At 48.1% G+C, this 24,255-nt stretch overlaps 1 protein-coding gene across 2 annotated transcripts in view; it reads left to right on the plus strand.

Annotated features, from left to right (window-relative positions):
* The window catches only part of REL (REL proto-oncogene, NF-kB subunit), a 63,087-nt gene that overhangs the window by 20,365 nt on the left and 18,467 nt on the right, over positions 1–24,255 (plus strand). For both annotated transcript variants that reach the window (XM_083494453.1, XM_083494452.1), the window contains exon 4: positions 9,596–9,687. In XM_083494453.1, coding sequence (XP_083350579.1) covers positions 9,596–9,687 — 92 coding nt within the window. The remainder of the gene's footprint in view (positions 1–9,595; positions 9,688–24,255) is intronic.

Below are 24,255 nucleotides of genomic sequence, written 5' to 3' on the forward strand. Positions count from 1 at the left end.
CGTGAGGGAAGCCAGAGCACACAGAAACGCCGTTTATCTTCCCGCCACAGTGGTACCTATTTATCTACTTGCACTGGCATGCTTTCAAACTGCTAGGTTGGCAGGAGCTGGGACAGAGCAACAGGAGCTCATTCCGTCATGGGGATTCGAACCGCTGACCTTCATGGGGATTTGAACCGCTGATTGGCAAGCCCAAGAGGCTCTGTGGTTTAGACTACAGTGCCACCCGTGTCCCTTGTGCCTCGATAAGGCAGCAAATGATAAACACACTTACTAAAGAGAAATCCCCATTGAGCACAGCATTGTAAGTAAACAGGCATAGGCTCATTCTGCATATCAGTTAGGATGTAAAGTGCTACAAAAGCCCCTCTGTTGTTTTCATTCTCCTGCTAGAGCAGTCATTCCGAAAAGCATAAGCCACGCTACATTCAAGTTTTTGTTTAGTGTTCATCTCACCAGGCATATAATGGGGTCAGGAAGACCCAGGGATAGGGAGATATACTGGCTGGTTAGCATGAGGTGCCTCTTTTGCAATTTGCTCTGATTTCTGATATTGCACAGTATTATCTGGCTTTCAACTTCCTATTTTGCATCCTCCCAGGGGTGGGGTGATGTCATGGGTTTTCCATGTGGGAAAGAATCAGGTTTCTGGAGGTAGGTGGGGAGAGTCCCTTAATGCTGTCCTGTGACCTGATACCATCACATGCAAATTAGGAAGCTGCATTCAAATGAGATCAGAAAACTGGCTCTGTTTCTCTCTGTCTCTCTGTGTGTCTATTTATTTGCCATCTATCTGTGTATAGGCAATATATTACCATTTTTTCCTTGATCACATGGTTTGACATTGCCCTGTTTTTTGTGGAAACTCTAATGCCAGCCTGACCAATTTGCTATTTCCCTTTTTAAACACAAAACCACAATACCTACTGCTAAATGGACACTCACATCCTCTGCTGACAGTTTAAAGGGGGGGATCTTTCTCTGCGTGGAAGTGTAGGCCCCCTTTCAGAGCTATTCCATTTAACCTGCTCACGTTGATAAAAGAGAAGTCTGAAGGCATCGAGTAAACTTCAGAGTAAATTCCATTCCATGTGCATTTACGGCGCAAGCCGTAATCTACTATCCGACTGAATTAAATGGGATTTACTCCTGTGTAAGTAGGCTTAGAATTCCAGCCTCACAGTGTGATCCCAATCATGTCTACTTGCAAACAAGTCCTTCTGGCATCAGTGGAGCTTACTCCCAGGTAAGCGGGGTTATGACCTCAGTAATCCAAACCTGCTTTCCAGGTAGTAAGACCCACTGAATTAAATAGGACTTACTTCTCAGTAGACATTACTTCTCAGGGGGTTGGACTAGGTCAGACATAGGCAAACTCTGGCCCTCCAGATGTTTGGGACTACAATTCCCACCACCCCTGACCACTGGTCCTGTTAGCTATTGATGATGGGAATTGTAGTCCTTCCAACTCTACAGTTCTAGGATTCCAAATTTGTACTGTAAGGCTACAATCCTTGTACCGTAAATGTACACATTGGTACATTTCAAGGGAATGTGCTATTTTGAAGGTCCTGGTTATGGCATAGATTTCCTGGATAAAGCTGTATTTAAAAATAGCCACACTACCTCTAGGCCAGGCATAGGCAAACTCGGCCCTCCAGATGTTTTGGGATGACAACTCCCATCATCCCTAGCTAACAGGACAAATGGTGAGGGATGATGGGAACTGTAGTCCCAAAACATCTGGAGGGCCAAAATTGCCTATGCCTGCTCTATGCCAATCTGTCTCAAATGAACTTGAAAGCCTCATTATCACTGCATTCACTAGCCAGAGCTGAGGAGACCCTGGGCATTCTGGCAGGTCGTATCATTGTTCCCGCTCTGGACCTTGTGCATCTCCTCTACTACACCACAGATCCCTGCCACTTGGACTTTCTGCCAAAGAGGTGTTGCTTAGTTGTTTAGTCGTGTCCGACTCTTCGTGACCCCATGGACCAGAGCACGCCAGGCACTCCTGTCTTCCACTGCCTCCCGCAGTTTGGTCAGACTCATGTTTGTAGCTTCGAGAACACTGTCCAACCATCTCGTCCTCTGTCGTCCCCTTCTCCGTGTGCCCTGAATCTTTCCCAACATCAGGGTCTTTTCCAGGGAGTCTTCTCTTCTCATGAGGTGGCCAAAGTCTTGGAGCCTCAGCTTCATGATCTGTCCTTCCAGTGAGTGCTCAGGGCTAATTTCCTTAAGAATGGGTGCGTTTGATCTTCTTGCAGTCCATGGGACTCTCAAGAGTCTCCTCCAGCACCAGAATTCAGAAGCCTGAATTCTTCGGCGATCAGCCTTCTTTATGGTCCAGCTCTCACTTCCATACATCACTACTGGGCCAAAAGAGGTAGTGGAAGAGAAACACACGCTTTCATCTCCCTGTGAAAGAGGCAAAAACAGAGCGGCAGCGGTTTTGCTTTTTGAACTGCAGCGCTTCATATCAGAGCAGAACATCCAGTTCTGAAAGGAAGTCGCCGTCCTTCCTGTGACTCACAGAGGAGATGGTACGCACCGTTGGGTCTTGCAAAGCACCTGAATGTTGACAAAACATCCTAGTCATCGAAGCAGCCGTAGCCGTTAGGCCATTGGTTTGGCAGCTGAGGGAATGGCAGACCCACAAATGATTGTGCCGGGAGGGTAGACCCAGGAGGTCTCTCCACACAGGGGGCATCCCAGCCCGTTTTACCACCTGAGGTGAAACGGGAAGGTGCTGAAGCTTTGATTTCTGGGGTTGTGTGCCTGAGGTTATAGCTACATCGGCTTCTGGCGAGATCTCATGAGAATTCTACGAGCTCTTGCTGGAAGCAGCTGCATGATCCACATGGGACATGACCATCCCATGGGATTCCCCCGCCTGAGGTATCTGCTTCAGTCTGTCTCATGGGCAGGCCGGCCCTGTCTCCAGAGGTGGAGTACAGTTACCCTTGTCCCAAGAAAGGACACCTGCCCCAATTCTACACTCTACCCTTGCCTCCAAGCGATGATATCTGATAGGTGCAGGGACTCCCATTGTCTTAGATCACACCTGGATTTGCCAGTGGCAGCAGGATTTTCTTGGCCTGGGTAATAATAATAATAATAATAATAATAATAATAATAATAATATATTTATACTCCGCCCATCTGGCTGGGTTTCCCCAGCCACTCTGGGCGGCTTTCAACAGAATATTAAAATACAATAGTCTATTAAACATTAAAAGCTTCCCTAAACAGGATGTCTTCTAAAAGTCTGTGGGAGGTGTTTAACACTGCCAGTTCCTTGCTCCAAATTCCTGTGTGCCACCATATCAAGAATGCATATTCAGGGTTGTTTTTTTATGGTTAAGGATCACACCTACATCGTACATTTAAATTACCCTGGCTCCTTCCCCACAAGAATCCTGGGAACTGTAGTTTGTTAAGGGTGCTGGGAATTGTAGCTATGTGAGGGTTAAACTGTATTGTCTTATACTGTAAGGCTGTTTGTCTATACCAGGGGTCAGCAAACTTTTTCGGAAGGGGGCCGGACCACTGTCCCTCAGACCTTGTGGGGGGTGGACTATATTTTTGGGGGCGGGGATGAATTCCTATGCCCCACAAATACCCCAGAAATGCATTTTAAATAAAAGGACACATTCTACTCATGTAAAAACACACTGATAATATTATTATTATTGGCGCCCGCCCTGTGGAACGCCCTTCCAGCAGATGTCAAAGCGATAAACAACTACCTGACATTCAGAAGACATCTTAAGGCAGCCCTGTTCAGGGAAGTTTTTGACGTGTGATGTTTTACTGTATTTTTGGTTTTTATGGAAGCCGCCCAGAGTGGCTGGGGGGGCCCAGCCAGGTGGGCGGGGTATAAATAATAAATTATTATTATTATTATTATTACTGATTCCCAGACCATCAGTGGGCCAGATTTAGAAGGCGATTGGGCCAGATCCGGCCCCCGGGCCTTAGTTTGCCTACCCATGGTCTATACCAGTGTTTCCCAAACTTGGGTCTCTGTCTGTTTTTGGACTACAACTCCCATAATCCCTAGCTAGCAGGCCCAGTGTCAGGGATTTTGGGAACTGTAGTCGAAAAACAGCTGGCTTGGTAAATACTGGTATGGACTCGCTGATTTTTGCCATAAAAAGAAAAAAGGCTGATCAGATGTTCAACCCAGTCCACTTAGGCCTGCCATTTTGTAAGAAATCCCAATGCCGATTGAGGCACAGTCACCGCAGGGTTGTCTGAATGGCTGGGGGCTGTGCCTAACTCTTCCGTATCAGGTCAAACCTCATTGTAGGGATGGTGGGAGGAACTGGTATCAGTTTGCATTTAAAGGCTTTCCGAGGCAACACACTAACCAAAGCACAGCTATCCTTTGAAATTTGCACTTCTCAAAATTTCCCAAGTGGCTTATCAGTTAATTTGGAGTAACACTGATTATCATGATTATTATTATTAATTTTTGTACCGCCCTACATCTGTAAACTCAGGGTGGTTCACACCATAAAATCACAGTGTGTGTGTGTGTGTGTGTGTGTGTGTGTGTGTGTGTGTGTGTGTAACAAAATACAGAACTGAAAGCAAGATAAACAAAGCCTAGTTCACACAAAGCTCAGTGCCTATTTGACAAATCGAAGGAGTCTTAGAGTTTAGTCAACAAAGTAAAGTAGTCATTCTTAAAAGTAAAGTATTCAGTATTTCATCATTTGCTATGATAACACACTAATGCAGAAAAACAGCCCAAGAAATAATAGGCTCTAAACTCTCTCGCCCCCTTGGATTTGCCCTCTAATCCAACTGAAGCTCTAATAATTTCTGGCGGTTCCCCCGCTGCGAGAAGCAAAGCTTTAGGGAACCAGGCAGAGGGCCTTCTCGGTAGTGGCGCCCGCCCTGTGGAACACCCTCCCACCAGATGTCAAAGAGAAAAACAACTACCAGACTTTTAGAAGACATCTGAAGGCAGCCCTGTTTAGGGAAGCTTTTAATGTTTAATAGGTTACTGCATTTTAATATTTTGTTGGAAGCCGCCCAGAGTGCCTGGGGAAACCCAGCCAGGTGGGCGGGGTATAAATAAATTATTATTATTACCATATTTTTCGCCCTATAGGATGCACTTTTTCCCCTCCAAAAATGAAGGGGAAATGTGGGTGCGTCCTATGGGGCGAAACAGGCTTTTGCTGAAGCCTGGAGAGCGAGAGGCTCTCGATCTCCAGGCTTCAAGAAGCTCTGCGCAACCCTCTGGAGCCCGGCCGAAGCTGCGCCGGCCTCTGGAAGGTCACGCAGATCTGCCTGCCCTCCCGGGGTCCGCGCAGCTCTGCATTCCAAAGCCTCGGGCACGCTGAAGAGCGTGCCCGGGCTTCGCTCAGCTGTCCGCAAGCCTGGGGAGACCGGCGCGGCTCCTAGGCTTGCGGATAGCAGGCTGTTCTGGGGGCTGGGGTCGGGGGAAGCTCGGGCTTCCCCCGCGCCAGCCCCGTGCCTGGGGGGGAAATGTTTTTTTTTCTTTATTCCCCCCCCCAAAAAAAAAACTAGGTGCGTCCTATAGGGCGGTGCGTCCTATGGGGCGAAAAATGCAGTAATCGCCCACTTTGGGAAACATTGTTCTAATGAAATTATATCACTCCCCATGTATGTACACACTGCATTGGAAGTACATTTCCCCGCATCCCACCAGGACCCTGGGAATTGTGATTCATCCAACACAGAGCTACAACTCCCCGCACTCTTAATGAACTACAGGTCCCAGGATTTTTTGGGGGGGGGAGCTTTGTAGACTATAGCATTTTAATATTCTGTTGGAAGCCACTCAGAGTGGCTGGGAAAACCCAGCCAGATGGGCGGGGTATAAATAATAAATTTATTATTATTATTATTGTTGTTGTTGTTGTTGTTGTTGTTGTGAGAGAGGGAGAGACAGCTTATCTCTCCCCACTTTCTCTATGCCTCACACAATTCTATAAACTTCTCTTGTGACATCTCTTATTCACCTTTCCTCCAAAACTGAAAAGTCCCAAGTGTTGCTCCATCCCCTTCATCGTGTTGCTTTCCTTTTTCTAACTCTACAGTTTCCTTTGGAGGTGACACAGTATTCCACCGTCGATTTGCATAGCGACTTTACGATATCAACAGTTTCAATTTCAATTCCTTTCCTAATGATCCATGGAATTTGTCTTTCTCACAGCTGCCGCACACTGAGTGCTCGTCCACACATCTCCTTGACTCACCACTTCTCCCTGGGGAAACCCGCTATTTACCCCTGAATCGGAGCAAATGCTGATTGGGTTTTCCGTGGCTTGACATTTGCTCCAGTTCAGCAGTAAAGAGCAGGTTTTCCTGGGGGAAGAAGTGGCGCACACAGAAAACCACTAGGGATCGTGCCTAGAAAGCACAAGAGGAGGAGAAAACCCAACCAGACCCATGGTTTTTGGGCAAGGGACAAGCGATAGCTCAATGAGCCCAGTGTCTTGTTCCTGGTCAAGCTCAGACCCCATGGGAATATATGTGAAATTAAAAATTGTTTGTTGTTGTTTAGTCGTGTCCAACTCTTCGTGACCCCATGGACCAGAGCATGCCAGGCACTCCTGTCTTCCACTGCCTCCCGCAGTTTGGTCAGACTCATGCTGGTAGCTTCGAGAACACTGTCCAACCATCTCGTCCTCTGTTGTCCCCTTCTCCTTGTGCCCTCCATCTTTCCCAACATCAAGGTCTTTTCCAGGGAATCTCCTCTTCTCATGAGGTGGCCAAAGTATTGGAGCCTCAGCTTCAGGATCTGTCCTTCCAGTGAGCATTCAGGGCTGATTTCCTTCAGAATGGATAGATTTGATCTTCTTGCAGTCCATGGAACTCTCAAGAGGCTCCTCCAACACCATAATTCAAAAGCATCAATTCTTCGGCGATCAGCCTTCTTTGTGGTCCAGCTCTCACTTCCATACATCACTGCTGGGAAAACCCTAGCTTTAACTATACGGACCTTAAAATTGTTTGCCCCAGCATAAAATCATTGGGTCACATTTGCCATTTTACTGCCCATTCACTCAGTTTGGAGAGGTCCTTTTGGAGCTCTTCGCAATCCTTTTGTGTTTTAACAACCTTGAACTATTCAATGCCATCAGCAAACTTGGCCACCTCGCTGCTCACACCTAGTTCTAGTTTGTTCATGAACAAATTAAAAGGCACAGGTTTCAGTATCGATCTTTGGGGGACTTTCAACATTTCCATTCAATGAGCAGTCCATTTATTCCCACTCTCCGCTTCCTGATACTTAACCAATTTCAGATCCACAAGAGGACCTCTCCTCTTGTTCCATGACTGCTAAGCTTATTCAGGAGCTTTTGGTGAAGTACCTGGTGGAAAGTTTTTGGGAGGTCCAAGTACACTTTGTCAACTGCATCATCTCTAGCTATAAGCTTGTTGACACTCTCAAAGAACTCTTTAAAAGGCAGGACTTATCCTTGCAGAAGCCATGCTGATTCTCCTTCAGTAGGGCTTGTTCTTCTAGGTACTTGGCTATTTTATCTTTAACAATACTTTCCACCAGTTTTCCTGGGACAGAAGTTAAACTAACCAGCCTGTAATTTCCAGGATATCCCTGAATCCTTTTTAAAAAAATAAATAAAAAATTGGCATTGCCTCGGCTGTTTTCCAGTCCTCAAGTATGGAGGCTGAAATGAGGGACAAGCTACATATTTTTGTTGCCAGTTTGGTAATTTCACATTTGAGTTCTTTAAGAACTCTCAGGTGGGTGTAATTTGAACTCGCCAATTTGCCAGTTTTAATTTTGTCTGTTAGGCCTAGAACTTCATCCCTTGCTACCACTATCTGTCTCAGTTTCTTAATCCCCTCCCCTCTTTCTTTTTCCCTTTTTCCTTCTGTGATGGCACTTCTACTTGGGGACTTCCCTGGCTTTTTTCTGACCCACGTAGGACCAGTCTGGATAGTTAGCCTTGGTGAAGACTTGACGTTTTCATCCCCCATTTATTTTTATTTTTTTTTAGTTTCTCCAGAAATGAGGCTGCATTTTAATGTATTTTAATCTTGTTTTTTAAGTTGTATTTTAATCAATTGTTTTATATCTGGTGTTAGCCGCCCTGAGCCCGGTCTTGGCTGGGGAGGGTGGGGTATAAATAAAATTTATTATTATTATTATTATTATTATTATTATTATTATTATTATTATTTCTCAGGCTCCCTTCCTGAAAAACTTAGTTCATTCACTGGGATTTGTCTTCTGTTGTGAAGACAGATGTAAAAAATTCATTTAGCTTCTTTATAGTCTTCTTATCCTTCTTTATCAAATCTTTGACTCCCTTGCCATCTAAGGGCCCAGTTGCCTCCTTAGAACAGGGGTTGGCAAAGTTTTTGTAGCTTGGGCCGGTTCACAGTCCTGCAGACGCCGTGTGTGTGCATGGATGCATGTGTTAGTTTCTGTTTGTCACTGAGCAGCTGCTTAGAGTCACAGGACTCTGTTTACATTCCAGACACATTCCATACTGTTGGAAGTCTCACGGGAGACGAGAGACGGAAGTGACGTTACTGGTTTCCTGTTCCTTTGTTTCAGTTGCTCTCTGCTTTCATAGAGAGAGGATGTATTTTTCTTTGCTGTCTGCGTAGCGAGAAATAAAACTCTTTAGCCATGTAGCCATAAATCTCATCACTTCCCTGTGCTGGAAACTCTGCTGGATGGGAATGTGCCTGAGGCCTTATCAGAGGCTCAGGTCATTAATTATTCTCAGAGGCGATTCTGAAGGCTCAGCCGGAGGAAAATGAGTTTTATCAGCTTGGCTGAGCGGAGATCCTGACAGCATGCGCAAACACTATTTCTGGCGCTAAAAGCAATGGACTCGTAATCTGGTGAACCGGGTTCGCGTCTCCACTCCTCCACATGCAGCTGCTGGGTGACCTTGGGTTAGTCACATTTCTCTGAAGTCTCTCAGCCTCACTCACCTCACAGAGTGTTTGTTGTGGGGGAGGAAGGGATAGGAGATTGTTAGCCGCTTTGAGACTCCTTAGGGCAGTGATAAAGCGGGATATCAAATCCAAACTCTTCTTCTTCTTCTTCCAACGCGGAGGAGGCATGCGCAGAGCTTCCCACTGGCTGCAGGAGCTTCCTGCAACCAATGGGAATCCGGCCAGCATAGCTGAAGGCAGTCCCCACTCTGCTCTGCACTGGTTTAGCACGGCGCACAGGAAACAACTGAGCAGGTGGCAGGGGTGCCTGAGTGGGCAGTAGGGGTTCATGGGCCAGTTAAATGACCCCCCCATGGGCCGCTTGTGGCCCATGGGCCTTAGGTTGCCAGCCCTTGCCTTAGAAGGTCTCCTGCTACAAATGTCCTTAAGGAACTTGTTTTTAGCAACGCACTCCTCAGATTCCCTTTTAGCATACCTTACAGGTTGCTTTCCCCCCCTTTTTTGCTTTTTGCCAAAGTTTATGTTCCTTTTTGTTCTCTTCATTGAGTTGCAGTGGAATTTGTCAGAATCAGAATTTCCACAATAAGTCATTTCAAGCCAATATTGTGTTGCTGTTGCTTCTTCTTCATTTTTTTTTTTTTTGTAATCTGCTAATGGTTGACTGTGCGTGTTCCAGTTTTCAGAATTTGGGCATACAGTGCGTGAAGAAGAGAGAGCTCAAGGAATCTATCGTCTCCCGGATCACAAAGCAAATCAACCCCTTCAGTGGTAAGTAACCGTGGCAATTTACTTTGCCAACATTTTATTCAATGGATTCATTTATGGGATGCTCGTTTTCTCGGAATGTGCGAAGCCATGTCAAGGGGCAGGCTGGAGTAGCTATGTGTCTGTGGAACTCCCATCCCATGAGATGCTTAGCTCAAGTAATTCATGCATTTGCTGCTGAAGATGTTGCTTGAAATAATGCAACAAATAGTATGCCAGGGCTAGGGAATATCAGGCCTGTTTTGCACACACACACCCCGCAGCCACACCCTCTTTCCTGAGTCCATATCGCCCACTGGCCTTGCTTCAGCAGAGAGCCAGCTTGGTGTAGTGGTTAAGAGCGGTGGACTCGTAATCTGGTGAACCGGGTTCGCGTCTCTGCTCCTCCACATGCAACTGCTGGGTGACCCTGGGTTAGTCACACTTCTCTGAAGTCTCTCAGCCTCACTTACCTCACAGAGTGTTTGTTGTGGGGGATAAAGCGGGATATAAAATCCAAACTCTTCTTCTTCACACCCTTGTTTAGTGGTTTTTGCCAAGCTGGAATTTGTCCTTGGCTCTGATAGAATGCATCTTGTTTGCCAGCGGAGGCTATTCCCAACAGGGTGAACGGGGCACAGTTTCGCCTTCACAGAGCTTGGCAGGGAGGGGGATGGGGGACAAAACTATAAATAGTGGACTCCACCTGTAATTCGCTCTGGCTCCACCTTCTGTTGCCCTCCCAGCCCTTCCACCTTCCTAGACCCAATAGGCACCAGCCACACCTGTCATCTGAATGAGCTTTGACCAGTAGCTCGATGAAGGCTAGGGAAGGGTGTTGGAGTGTGTCGAAACTAGCCTGCTTTACTAAGGTAACATTTGCATTAATTGCTCCTCCCACCTTTGCCTCTGGCCCCATCCACCATGGGCGTGCAAACCTCAGAAAGTTGCCCAGAAGGAAACCAGGTCCTCATGCTGAAAAACACTCCCTACCCCTGTTCTCATGGGAATGAAGTATTAGGGAGGACAACCTGAACTTGGAGGTCAGAGCCAGGGTTATTCCAACACTTCATAGTATAGGCATTCTCTGAAGTTAGCTTAAGGGAACATCTAAAAATGTAAACTTTACTGTGTACCTGAAATTCCCCCCCCCTTTTTTTTTTAAGGAGTTCTTTTCTGAACATCATTAGTTTTCCTTGCCATGAAATGGGTATTTTGCGCTTCCCACAACACTCTCCATTTTCTAAAAGTGTCCCTGGGCTGAGAAAGAGTGGGGACCCCTGGGTTACACAAGCACAATCAGAAAGAGGGAGCTCTGAACAGGCAAACTGAAGTCAAAGACCTTGGAGTGACAGGGTTCTGTCTCGCTTATGTGACACACTATTGCCTAATTGTGAATTGTACAACATGCCGTTGAAGAAAATAGATGGTTGCAGCGAGGAACAGTGAAGCATAGGAAGTTGCCTTGTACCAGGTCAAACTATGTGTCCATCTAGTTCAGTATCTTCTTACTCTGAAGGGATGCGGGTGGCACTGTGGTCTAAACCACTGAACCTCTGGGGGTAGCCAATCAGAAGGTCAGCGGTTCGAATCCCCGCAACGGGGTGAGCCCCTGTTACTCTGTCCCAGCTCCTGCCAACCTAGCAGTTCGAAAGCACGCCAGTGCAAGTAGATAAATAGGTACCTGTCAGGGAACTGCCATCGGAGCATCAGGTGGTAGAGGGGCTCAGGGAGGAAGAAAGAGACTCAACAGCTGAAGCAGGGACCAGCAGGGGGAGGAGTGGGTCTCTGAGGGAATGCGAGCAGGAGGGAGGGCTCAGGGACGCTTCCAGCGAGAACAGTGGGGAGGTATCTGAGTCTCCCATAGGGAGACCCACACCTCGCCGGAAACTGTCACGCCGTGAGTCCAGGAGACGCGTTTCCGTTAAGGAGCTCCTTTGCTGGAAACGCTTCCGCAGACAGCCACTGTCGGACTCTACTAGTGACTAGAGCAGACATGTCTGAGGAGCTCCGTCACACACGGAGGTTTGTGGGGTCGCACAAACTCTGAGGGAGCACGTTTTTACGCACAAGCAGCTAATCAATCCCTAATAGCAGTCCGACAGTCTCTGTACGCTGCCTGTGCAAGAGAAAGCATCATGAGCGAACCAACCGGAACCGGAGGAGCGGGGGTTGGAGCTGGTCCAAGCTTGGAAGATAGATACCGAGCGTTGGAGGTCCAACTGGCGCTGCAGACGGCGAGGCTGGAGGAGAGAAGGGCTCAGGATGCAGACAAGAAGGGGAGAGCCACTCAGTTCCCCAGAAAGGTACCAGGATTGGTGCAAAAATTTGGGGGGGACCCCAAGGATTACCATGCCTTTAGGACAGAGATGCAATATGCCATTAATGTGCAGTTCGATGAGTTCCCTGATGAGGAATCGCGAGTTGCTTTCGTAATTGGGCATCTTGAGAAAGGGGCGAGAGACTGGGTTCGACCCCTAATGGCAACGCACAATGACATACTAAAGGACACGATGAAGTTCTTTCGTGCAATGGATATCATGTTTTCCAGCGATATTGAGGAAGGGGTGGTGCGCAGACAGCTAATGGCTTGCAAGCAGGGAAGTCGATCTGTCCGTGAGTACTGGACTGAGTTTACCATGCTGATTCACAGACTGAGTTGGGATTTATCGGCGGCGCCCATTCAAATGCTATTTGAAGAAGGTCTTTCTTCGGCGGTGAAAGACGAGCTGTCACGGAGCCCCAGGGCGGAGTCTATGGATCAGCTGACCAAATCTGCGCTGACCATAGGAGCGCGGCAGGAGGCAAGAGCCTTGGAGAGGCGGGAAGGGAGAGGGGAACGTTGGAAGGAGTTCCGCATTCCAGACATTCCTGAGCCAGCTTTCCCGCCGGCAGAGCCGATGGAAATCGGAACAGCGCGCGCGCGCGCATTTTCAAAAACCAGCGAGGGGGCTAAGAAGGAGGGAAAGGGCGCCCGGAAATGCTATCTCTGCCAACAGCCAGGCCACTTTGCCAGAGTCTGCCCCCAGAGGAAGGAATGGCAAGGGATGGTGGGAGCTGTTGAGGGGGGAGAACAGGGGGGAACGGAGCAGGTAAAAGCCAACGCCTGGTTGCCACAATCGGGGCACTGCAGCCAGGCCAAAGAGCAGTGAAAGTGCCCGTGCCAGAAGCTCCTCGACCTGCTCTAGTGATTGAAGTGTCGCTAGAGCTGCAAAATGGGCACCCCCTAAAAATAAAGGCGCTATTGGACTCAGGCAGCTCCTGCAATTTTATGAGCAAGGAGTTTGCTGCTGAACACCAGATACAGACTATCCCTTTAAGCAACCCCCTGCAGGTGACCACGATTGATGGCAGGGAGTTGTTGGGAGGAGGAGTCAGCTTGCAGACTGTCCCAATGATAATGAGGGTGGCAAGGCACACAGAACTGATAGCGTTTAATGTGGCCACCCTGGGAGGCGCTCCCATTATTTTGGGAATGAGCTGGCTAGCTCTACATGATCCGCTGGTTGGCTGGCATCAAAGAGTGGTGTCCTTTGGTTCAGCACATTGCTTAGAACACTGCAAAGGGGAAAAGGGTTCAGCAGGGGCCCAAGCCACCCTAGCAGGGACTGAAGTAATGGAGAAGGTGAAGGTACCACCACAGTATGCAGATCTCAGCGACGTGTTCAGCGAGAAGGAAGCTGACCAACTACCACCTCATAGGCCCTTTGATTGCCAGATCAATTTACTCCCTGGAGCACAGCTTCCCGTGGGCAAGTTGTATGCCATGTCAGACAGAGAAATGCAGGAGTTGCGAGGGTTTATTGACAAGAACCTGAAGAGAGGCTTCATCAGAGAGTCCAAAGCAGCGGGGGGTAGCCCAGTGTTTTTTGTGGACAAAAAAAACGCGGACAAGCCGAGACTTGTATGTGATTTTAGGAGGTTAAATGCAGTGACTGAACCGGTGGCTTTCCCTATGCCCAGGATTGATGATATTTTGACCAGGGTGAGGAAGGGAAAGATTTTTACAAAGCTGGATCTAAGGGGGGCGTACAACCTGATACGCATAAGGAAAGGGGATGAATGGAAAACCACCATGTTTACCCCTTTGGGGGCATTTGAATACCTCGTTATGCCATTTGGATTACAAGCAGGCTCAGCGTGTTTTCAATCTTTTATGAACCACGTACTGGGCCCTTTGCTCTACAAGAATTGCGTTGCTTTCCTAGATGATGTGTTGGTGTATTCGGAGAATGAGGAGCAACATGTGAGAGACGTCAGAGAAGTGTTGAGCAGACTGCAAGCCAACAGGCTGTGGGTGAAACTGGAGAAGTGTCGGTTCCATACCAAGGAGGTGGAATTCCTGGGGTACCGCCTGTCAGACAAGGGATTGGCCATGGATCCCGGCAAGGTACAGGCAGTGCTGGAATGGAAAACACCCAAAACCAAGAAGGATGTGCAGAGGTTCCTAGGGTTTGGAAACTTTTATCGTAAGTTCATCCGCAACTTCGCCCATCTGACGGCGCCCATCACTGACTGTCTCAGCAGTAAAAAGAAGTTTGTATGGACGGCGGAGGCGGAGCGAGCGTTTGAGGAGCTGAAAAGGGCCTTCGCCTCTGAAGAACAACTTCTGCATGTGGATTTACGAAAGAAGCTAAGGGTCGAAACAGACGCATCTGACAGAGCCATAGGGGCGGTGCTTCTTCTGCAGCCGGGGAAGGAGGAGTCAGAGTGGCGACCGTGTGCCTTCTTTTCGCGAAAGCTGAACAAATCCGAGAGGAACTACACGGTGTACGACCGAGAACTTCTTGCTATTCATGAGGCGTTCCGGAGATGGAGGCATCTGCTAGTTGGTGCACAACATAAGGTGCAAGTGTGCACGGACCATAAAAATCTAGAGTATTGGAGAACTGCGCGAGTGCTCAACCAAAGGCAGTTGAGATGGGCCCAGGAGTTCTCCAAATTTAACTTTGAGATTTGTTACGTGCCAGGCCCAGAGAATGTTAGGGCGGACGCTCTCTCACGCAAACCTGAATATTTGGAGGGGGAGGGAGCACCCGAAGAAACCCATATCATTCCAGAGGACCGCTGGGTGTGTGGGGCGACTTTGGTGGGGCAAAGGGAATTGGTAGAGGGTACGGTGCATGATGCATACGCCCAGGACAAACTCAGGGGTCTCAGGAGGGAGGAAGACAAATCCGGTGGTTTTGAGGAGAGAAACGGGGCATTGTATTATAAGGGAGCGTTATATATACCTGAAGGGGAATTGAGGGAGAAGGTACTCAAGCAGCTGCACGATAGCCCCACAGCAGGGCATTTTGGGCAACACAAGACCATGTGGCTGGTTACCAGGGAATTTTGGTGGCCCAAGGTCAGGGATGATGTGCGGGAGTATGTGAGAGGGTGTGAACAATGCCAAAGAGCCAAGGGGGAGAGGCGGGCGCCGGCTGGTTTATTAGAACCACTGCCCACACCTGAAAGACCGTGGGAAGCAGTGGCAATAGATTTCATGACTGATCTGCCAAGGTCTAGAGGGAAAACAGCCATCATGGTTGTAGTAGACCTGTTAACTAAAATGGCCCACTTTATAGCCTGCTCACATGCGGTCACAGCAGAAGAAACAGCCAAATTGTTTGTAGAGAATGTGTTTCGGTTGCATGGCGCCCCCTTGAGGGTGGTTTCAGACCGAGGGAAACAATTTACTTCCAGGTTCTGGAGGAAGCTCATGAGCTTACTGCATGTAGAGGTTAATTTTTCAACGGCCCGTCATCCAGAAACCAACGGGCAGGCGGAAAGAGCAAATGGGGTTCTCCAACAATATTTGAGGTGTTATGTTAATGACAGAGAGAATGATTGGGTGGAGAAGCTGGCGTTGGCAGAATTTGCCTACAACAATGCAGAGAACGTGTCCACGGGGATGAGCCCCTTTTTGGCTAATCACGGGTGCCATCCCAGAGCCTTCCCAGGGGGGGAGGGGGAGAACTGGAGCGTTCCAGCTGCAGAACAGTTCGTTGAAGAAATGGAAGCGATCCATCGCCAGCTCCAACTCAACTTAAACAGGGCTAAGGAGGAATATAAGAGGCAGGCAGACAAGAACCGAAGGGAAGGTGAAAGCATCAGGGTGGGGGACCAGGTGTGGCTGTCAACCCAAGGGTTGCCGTTCAAAGGAGGTTGTAAGAAATTAAGACCCAAAAGGCTGGGCCCGTTTGAAGTCATGCAGCAGGTCAATCCAGTGGCTTTCAGGCTCCGGTTACCGAACCACATGAAGCTGCACCCAGTTTTTCACAGGTCGTTGCTGTCACCGTATAGAGGAGACAGTGAAGGGAGGGTCACTAGGGGACCAGCAATGGAGGAGAAGGAACACAGCTACCATGTAGCGGAGATCCTCGATTCCAGGTGGAAGGGAGATCAAGTAGAGTATTTGGTAATGTGGGAAGGGGAACCGGAGTCGGAAAACACCTGGGTTAGGGCAGAGGATGTCAATGACGAAGTTTTAATAGAGACTTTTCATCAGAGGTTCCCACGTAAACCTCAGCCTGTAGCGAGGTTCCGAAGGGAATACTTTGCCACCACCGACGAGGAAGAGGAGTTGGAGGGGTTCCCAGATTCTGAAGAGGAAGAGGATTCAGCGAGCCAGGACGACGATCGATGGAGGGAATTGTTCGAGACGTCGGAAGATGAGGAAGATTATTTTCGGGGTTTTAGCCCTTCACCTCCCAGGGGAGAGGAAATGGGAGGGGGTGAGGGGGGCCCTGGAGGGGAGGTGGATGTCAGGGAACTGCCATCGGAGCATCAGGTGGTAGAGGGGCTCAGGGAGGAAGAAAGAGACTCAACAGCTGAAGCAGGGACCAGCAGGGGGAGGAGTGGGTCTCTGAGGGAATGCGAGCAGGAGGGAGGGCTCAGGGACGCTTCCAGCGAGAACAGTGGGGAGGTATCTGAGTCTCCCATAGGGAGACCCACACCTCGCCGGAAACTGTCACGCCGTGAGTCCAGGAGACGCGTTTCCGTTAAGGAGCTCCTTTGCTGGAAACGCTTCCGCAGACAGCCACTGTCGGACTCTACTAGTGACTAGAGCAGACATGTCTGAGGAGCTCCGTCACACACGGAGGTTTGTGGGGTCGCACAAACTCTGAGGGAGCACGTTTTTACGCACAAGCAGCTAATCAATCCCTAATAGTACCACTGCGGCGGGAAGGTAAACTGGCTCTTCCATGTGCTTTGGCACTTGTCATGGTCCTCCGTGCACCAGTAGCAGTTTAGTCATGCTGGCCGCATGACCCGGGAAAATGTTTGTGGACAAACGCTGGCTCCCTCGGTCTGAAAGTGAGATGAGCACCTCAACCCTATAGTCACCTTTGACTGGACTTAACCGTCCAGGGGTCCTTTCTCCTTTTTTTTTAACCTTACTCAAGCAGTGGCTCTCAGACAGAGACCTGTATCATCACCTGCTACCTGAGCCTTTTTAGCAGGAGATGCTGGCAGTTGAGCCTTGGACCTTCTTCACACTAAGTAGGTCCTCAGACACAGTCGTTACCTAAAGGGGATCATGAAGTACATCACAGAATTGCTTCCCTTACCACATGATGCTGAACTGAAAGGTTGAACTTATCATACGATGGCCACTTTGCCACCCACAAGGCAGAGTGTGTGGTGGGACAACTTCCACCTACTTGCCGTGTGTCGAGTTGGCAAGGCTTTAGTCATGCCACCAGTCCTCTGCCATTGACTCATACTTGCAGTGGTATGTTTCCTTTTGGCAATGTCCAGTCTCTTATCTGGTGTGGGTGGGGAAGGAAAAAGGAAAGAGGTCGAAAAGGAAAACCAGAGGCTCTGTAAACTGGGCTGTGCAAATTCTCCTTTATTCCCAATGTGTTGTTATTCCTTTGATTTGGATGGTGCTTTTAAGTGTTCAAGTGCTTTGCATGCTTTGTCTTTTTATGTTCCTAACATCCAGCGCAGGCCGGGGAAAGGTGAGGCTTGGCTAAAAGGGGCTTTGAAGGCACCACCAATCACCAGTGCCTTCAAAGCGCCTTCTGCGGCCCTTTCCAAATCATTGACGATCACCTGCTTATCGGGCTGCCCACCTGTCTAAGTTCACCTGCTGGGGTCTTGGAGGTCAAAGATCTGGTCCACTGGGCTGAAAAGGTTCCCTAGCCATGCCTTCCAGTATTCACTTTAGATAAGGTCAAGGGACCCATGACCTTTAGGTCCAGTCGTGGCCAACTCTGGGGTTGCGGCGCTCATCTCTCTTTACTGGCCGAGGGAGCCGGCGTACAGCTTCCAGGTCATGTGGCCAGCATGACAAAGCCGCTTCTGGCGAAACAGAGCAGCGCATGGAAACGCCGTTTACCTTCCCGCCGGAGCGGTACCTATTTATCTACTTGCACTTTGATGAGCTTTCGAACTGCTAGGTTGGCAGGAGCTGGGACTGAGCAACGGGAGCTCACCCCATCACGAGGACTTGAACCTCCAACCTTCTGATCGGCAAGTCCTAGGCTCTGTGGTTTAACCCACAGTGCCACCCGCGTCCCAATTCACTTTAGATAGGTCAGTATTATTAATATTGCAGTAGAGAAGGAGAACTTCAGTACAGTGTTCCAGGCTGCCAGCCAGCCAGCCACACCCCCGTCAAAGGCACTCCATTCCTTCACTTCTCCCTCACCAGTTCCCCATTCCCCTACATCCTGCACCCTGTGACCAGTGAACGTACTTACTGGACTGTGTTGGTTTGTTTGTTTTTTGTAGTACAGTGGTACCTCAGGTTAAGTACTTAATTCGTTCCAGAGGTCTGTTCTTAACCTGAAACTGTTCTTAACCTGAAGTACCACTTTAGCTAATGGGGCCTCCTGCTGCTGCCGGGCCGCCGTAGCACGATTTCTGTTCTCATCCTGAAGCAAAGTTCTTAACCCGAGGTACTATTTCTGGGTTATTGGAGTCTGTAACCTGAAGCGTCTCAAACCTGAAGTGTAGGTAACCCGAGGTAACACTGTACTGAGCATAATTCTCCCCGGCCACGCTTCCATTTGCAGGACCATCAGTGTCCCGTGAACAGTGTGTGAGTGGAAGAGGAGAATATTGGGGGGCGCTGAGGAGGAGGGAGCAAAATATACTATAGTGGGAGACTTACTTATTTTTCGGCAAGGTGGTTCAAGGCAAGCTGTTTGTCTGGTTGGTTGTTTAAGTGCCTAACGCAAGCTTCCTCAACCTCGGCCCTCCAGATGTTTTGAGACTACAGTTCCCATCATCCCTGACCACTAGTCCTGCTAGCTAGGGATCATGGGAGTTGTAGGCCCAAAACATCTGGAGGGCCAAGGTTGAGGAAGCCTGGCCTAACGCTTGACATTGGGATGATTACATATTTTTCGGCAATTTAGACTACACATCATTCTGTATTTTCTTGCACCTTCTATGCCAGAGATCATTAAAATATAATTTCTGCACATGTGTGGTTTTCCACATTCTCCCCCCCCCCATTGGTACTGCAGCCCTCCTTTTCCTTACCTTATGACTGAACCAAGTCATGGTTTGGATCAAAATTGTGTTTGGGGCAATCCATGGTTTAGCCTGCTGTCTCAGTTGAGCCGCTGATTCCATCCATTTGCTGTGGGGATACAAAAGTGTGTATTTCATTATCTTGTACACGTCGTTGACTCCCTTTGCATTTTAAAATTTAAGAAATCGTATAAATCAATGAAACGTTAACAGTTCATTTAGCAATCTGTGTTTTTGTTTTGGTTTTTCAAAAAAAACCAAAACCAAAATCTGGTTAGTTAGTTGCAATAAATAGATGAGTAAATGGTTTCTTTCTTTTTTTCTTTTTTTGAGAATGCTGAAAGTAGTCCATAGTTTCCCTTAAATGTGACATAACCCGCCTATTATTAACTCAGACTCAGAACACACTGGGATTTTAAGGAGTTTTTGTTACATTTCAGATTTTACTTTTCCTACAGTTGAGTATGTAGTTTACAAAAATTCGTTAACAATAATGTACGGCATTTCAACAACTTCCAGTATACGAAATCTTAGTTAATATATTTAATGCCATTGTCGGAGTTCCGTTGGGATCGCACCAGAACAAGTACAGTCACACCTCGCGTTGAATGCGCTTTGGGTTGAGCGCATTCGAGTTGTGCTCGATGGCAACCCGGAAGTAACAGAGCATGTTACTTCCGCGTTTCGCCGCTTGTGCATGCGCAGACACTAAAAATTATGTCATGCGCAAAAGCAGCAAAAAGTGGTGTGCGCAGATGTGCTGTTGCTAGTTACGTATGCTTCTAGATGTGAACAGGGCTCCGGAACAGATCCCGTTCGTATCCAGAGGTACCACTGTACACAATATAGAGAGTTGCTCTCATGGACGTATTTAAGGAACATGTGGACTGCTTGGCTCTGAGCTATTGAGTTGCACATGTCATTATTATTTTGGCACTGTATATATTATTTAATGTTTCATGTATTACAAATGGTTGAAATGCTGTACAGTCAAACCTCGGTTCCCAAACCCCTCCGTTTTGGAACGTTTCGGCTTCCAAACGACGAAAACCTGAAAGTAAACCTGCTTCCGTTTTGAGTTTCCCTATTGTATTGAGGCTTCGGCTTTCAGTTTTTAGTTGTCGAACGTTTTGGAAGATGAACGGTCTTCCAGAACGGATTACGTTCGACAAGCGAAGTTTGACTGTGCATTGTTGTCAATGAGTTTTTTAAACTACATACAGTGGTACCTTGGGTTACATACGCTTCAGGTTACAGACTCCGCTAACCCAGAAATAGTACCTCGGGTTAAGAACTTAGCCTCAGGATGAGAACAGAAATTGTGCTCCGGCGGCCCAGCGGCAGTGGGAGGCCCCATTAGCTAAAGTGGTGCTTCAGGTTAAGAACAGTTTCAGGTTAAGAACGGACCTCCGGAACGAATTAAGTTCTTAACCTGAGGTACCACTGTACAGAGTTGCAGCTTTGAAAGGCAGCAAGGCCTGAGCAAAGCATTCGCCGAACAGGTGGGATTGCTTGAAGTTCGGCAGAGGAGGGAAGAGTTGTGGGTTTCGCTTTGCTTTGTGCAACTCGCGCCAGGGCGTCACACAGGCCTGCGCCAGCTCTCTGCGAAAGCTCCCCTATCTATCACACTCTGCGGCCCTCCTACAGTTCAGTGCAATCGTTCCACCGAAACTGACACGTCACGGGGAGGCTGCGATCATGAGGAAGCAGCTCTCTCCTCTGTGGGATTGGCCGTGGTTAATGAGCTCGCTAGCGAAGCACAAGCTTTCAGTGGGATGCCGGTAGAAACAGAGATTAAGGTGTAGGAGGACAGCTGTCAGCAGAGATATTGGAAGGAGCCTCCCGGTCCCATTCCACTTTGAATGCCACTTGTGGCTGAGGGTGGAAATTGAATAACAGATTAGGGCTACCTGCTTTCATGCTTTGGTTGTGGGCTGGAAACATCTCGCTGGAAGACAGAGAAGCAATCACACTCCACTATGCATTTAAAGCTCCCCCCCCCACAAGAATCCTGGGAACTGTAGTTCATTAAGGGTGCTGGGAGTTGTAGCTTTGTGTTGGATGAGTTCCCAGGGTCCTGGTGGGATGTGGGGAAATGTGCTTCCAATGCAGTGTGTACATATATGGGGAGTGATATAATTTCATTAGAACAGTGTTTCCCAAAGTGGGTGATATAATAATAATACAGTGGTGCCCCGCAAGACGAAATTAATTCGTTCCGCAATTTTTGTTGTTTAGCGAATTTTTCGTCTTGCGAAGCACGAAATCCCATAGGAATGCATTGAAAATCAATTAATGCGTTCCTATGGTCAAAAAAAGTCCAAACAAAGCCAAATTTGGTACAACAACAGTTTATTAACTGCTTTTTAAAGTCACACATACTGTAAAGAGCAGTTCAAAAATTTAAGGGAAAATAAATTAACTTTATAAACAAAACATGTCTTTGTTTTTAGTCAAAGAAAAAAAAGTCGCGAGACGTTTTCGTCTTGCGAAGCAAGCCCATAGGGGAGATTCGTCTTGCGAGGCAAATCGCGAACGGAAAAACCTTTCGTCTAGCGAGTTTTTTGTCTTGCGAGGCATTCGTCTTGCGGGGCACCACTGTAATAATAATAATAATAATAATAATAATAATAATAATAATAATAATTTATTATTTATACCCCGCCCATCTGGCTGGGTTTTCCCAGCCACTCTGGCCGGCTTCCAACAAAATATTAAAATGCAATAACCTATTAAACATTAAAAGCTTCCCTAAACAGGGCTGCCTTCAGATGTCTTCTAAAAGTCTGGTAGTTGTTTTTCTCTTTGACATCTGGTGGGAGGCCGTTCCACAGGGTGGGTGCTACTACCGAGAAAGCCCTCTGCCTGGTTCCCTGTAACTTGGCTTCTCGTAGTGAGGGAACCGCCAGAAGGCCTTCGGAACTGGACCTTAGTGTCCGGGCAGAACGATGGGGGTGGAGATGCTCCTTCAGGGAACCTCTGCATTAGAGGAAGCAGTGAGGACTCTGCTGCAGCCAGAGAGGCTGTGGGGAAGGAACAGTCAGACAGGGCATGCTTAACACAGGACAGTTAATAAGGAGCGTGTTTCTTAGAACTCTTTACGCAGCCTGGCAGCTATCAATGTCTGCAGTGCCCACAAATAAATGTGGGTGGATGGGGTGGGAGGAGGTGTGGCAGTCTGGGCCCAAACACGCAAGGGGGAGTTTGCCTGTGGGTGATTGAGTCATGGGCTTGTGTGTTGAGTGGGCAAAAGCTGGTATTTTGTGAACATAGTGTACTAGTAGGTGAAGGTGTCTGGTGTTTGGGGAGGGGGGCTTGAGTGGGTGTAGGTGCTGCTGGAAATGTGTGCATGGGATGGTTTGGGGCTAGTGCCTAGGGCTATGGGGGATGAGGGTGTTCACAGGGTCATGAGACTTAGCTATGAGTAGGATCTCGACCTGCCAGCTGTCATGGGACTCAGTGCCTAGTCATTTTCTGACCCTCGCCACAGATGCCCATGGTCCTTGCCACATCTTTGTTATTTCATCTTTAGCTTCTCGTTTCCTTTATTTTTAGCATCTCTGGCCTTTTATTTTAATGCCGGTTTATTTTTGCCAGCTCCCCTTTCCCGAAAAATCACAAAACTCACCGTGAAGTTCTAAATGGCCTTTGCATTTTCAAATAGGTGTGTGTTTGAGCCAGTGTGGGGTAGTGGTTAAGAGCGGTGGACTCGTAATCTGGTGAACTGGGTTCGATTCCACGCTCCTCCACATGCAGCTGCTGGGTGACCTTGGGCCAGTCACACTTCTCTGAAGTCTCTCAGCCCCACTCACCTCACAGAGTGTTTGTTGTGGGGGACGAAGGGAGAGGAGATTTGAGACTCCTTAGGGTAGTGATAAAGCGGGATATCAAATCCAAACTCTTCTTCTCTTCTTTGTAATCAAGCCCCGGGGAGTCATTCTCTGTCCATGCACATGATCTCAATGCACCCCCCCCAAAAAAAATTCACAGTTGTTTGCCTCTATGCCTTGCTTCATTATGTAACCTGGTCTGCTCACTCCTGTACCTTTAACAGCTATATCATCTGTTGAAATCAGCAAGGGAAGAAGTTGCTCACCGTGCTGATTTCAGCACAAACAGCAGCTGCAGATTTCCTCCTCTCAAGGCTGCTTTGAAAAGCACACAGGAGCAGGGAAAACATTAGCAGCCCCAGAGCCAAAATGCAATTTTTATAGGGGGAAACGATGTGACAAATAATAAAACATTCTCTCAGATCTCTTGTATGCCTGAATTTTACAATGTTTCCTTCCACCTGTTGCCAGGATATTTGCAGAAAAAGACTAATGGTGTGTGTGCATGTGTGTGTGTGTGAGAGAGAGAGAGAGAGCCTTGGCCACAGCAGACAGAAGTTTTTACAGTGGTGCCTCGCAAGACGAAATTAATTCGTTCCGCGAGTTTTGTCGTCTTGCGATTTTTTTCATCTTGCGAAGCACGGTGTCGGGAAAGTTTTGGAAAAGCTTCAAAAATCACCAAAGTCTTTAAAAACCTCAAAAAAGGCTACCACACCGCGTTCTATGAGTTGCTCCTCGAAGTCAAGTCGCAACTGTATTAACGGTGTTAAGAAAAAGGAAACAATAATAATAATAATTTTATTATTTATACCCCGTCCATCTGGCTGGGCCTCCCCAGCCACTCTGGGCGGCTTCCATAAAACCAAAAATACAGTAAAATCACACGTTAAAAACTTCCCTGAACAGGGCTGCCTTAAGATGTCTTCTGAATGTCAGGTAGTTGTTTATCGCTTTGACATCTGCTGGAAGGGCGTTCCACAGGGTGGGCGCCACTACCGAGAAGGCCCTCTGCCTGGTTCCCTGTAGCTTTGCTTCTCGCAATGAGGGAACCGCCAGAAGGCCCTCGGCGCTAGACCTCAGCGTCCGGGCAGAACAATGGGGGTGGAGACGCTCCTTCAGGTATACTGGACCGAGGCCATTTAGGCTTTAAAGGTCAGCACCAACACTTTGAATTGTGCTCGGAAACGTACTGGGAGCCAATGTAGGTCTTTCAAGACCGGTGTTATATGGTCTTGGCGGCCGCCCCCAGTCACTAGTCTAGCTGCCGCATTCTGGATTAGTTGTAGTTTCC

This window comes from Podarcis liolepis, assembly GCF_965112155.1.
Source record: "Podarcis liolepis genome assembly, chromosome: 3".
Lineage (NCBI taxonomy): Eukaryota > Metazoa > Chordata > Lepidosauria > Squamata > Lacertidae > Podarcis > Podarcis liolepis.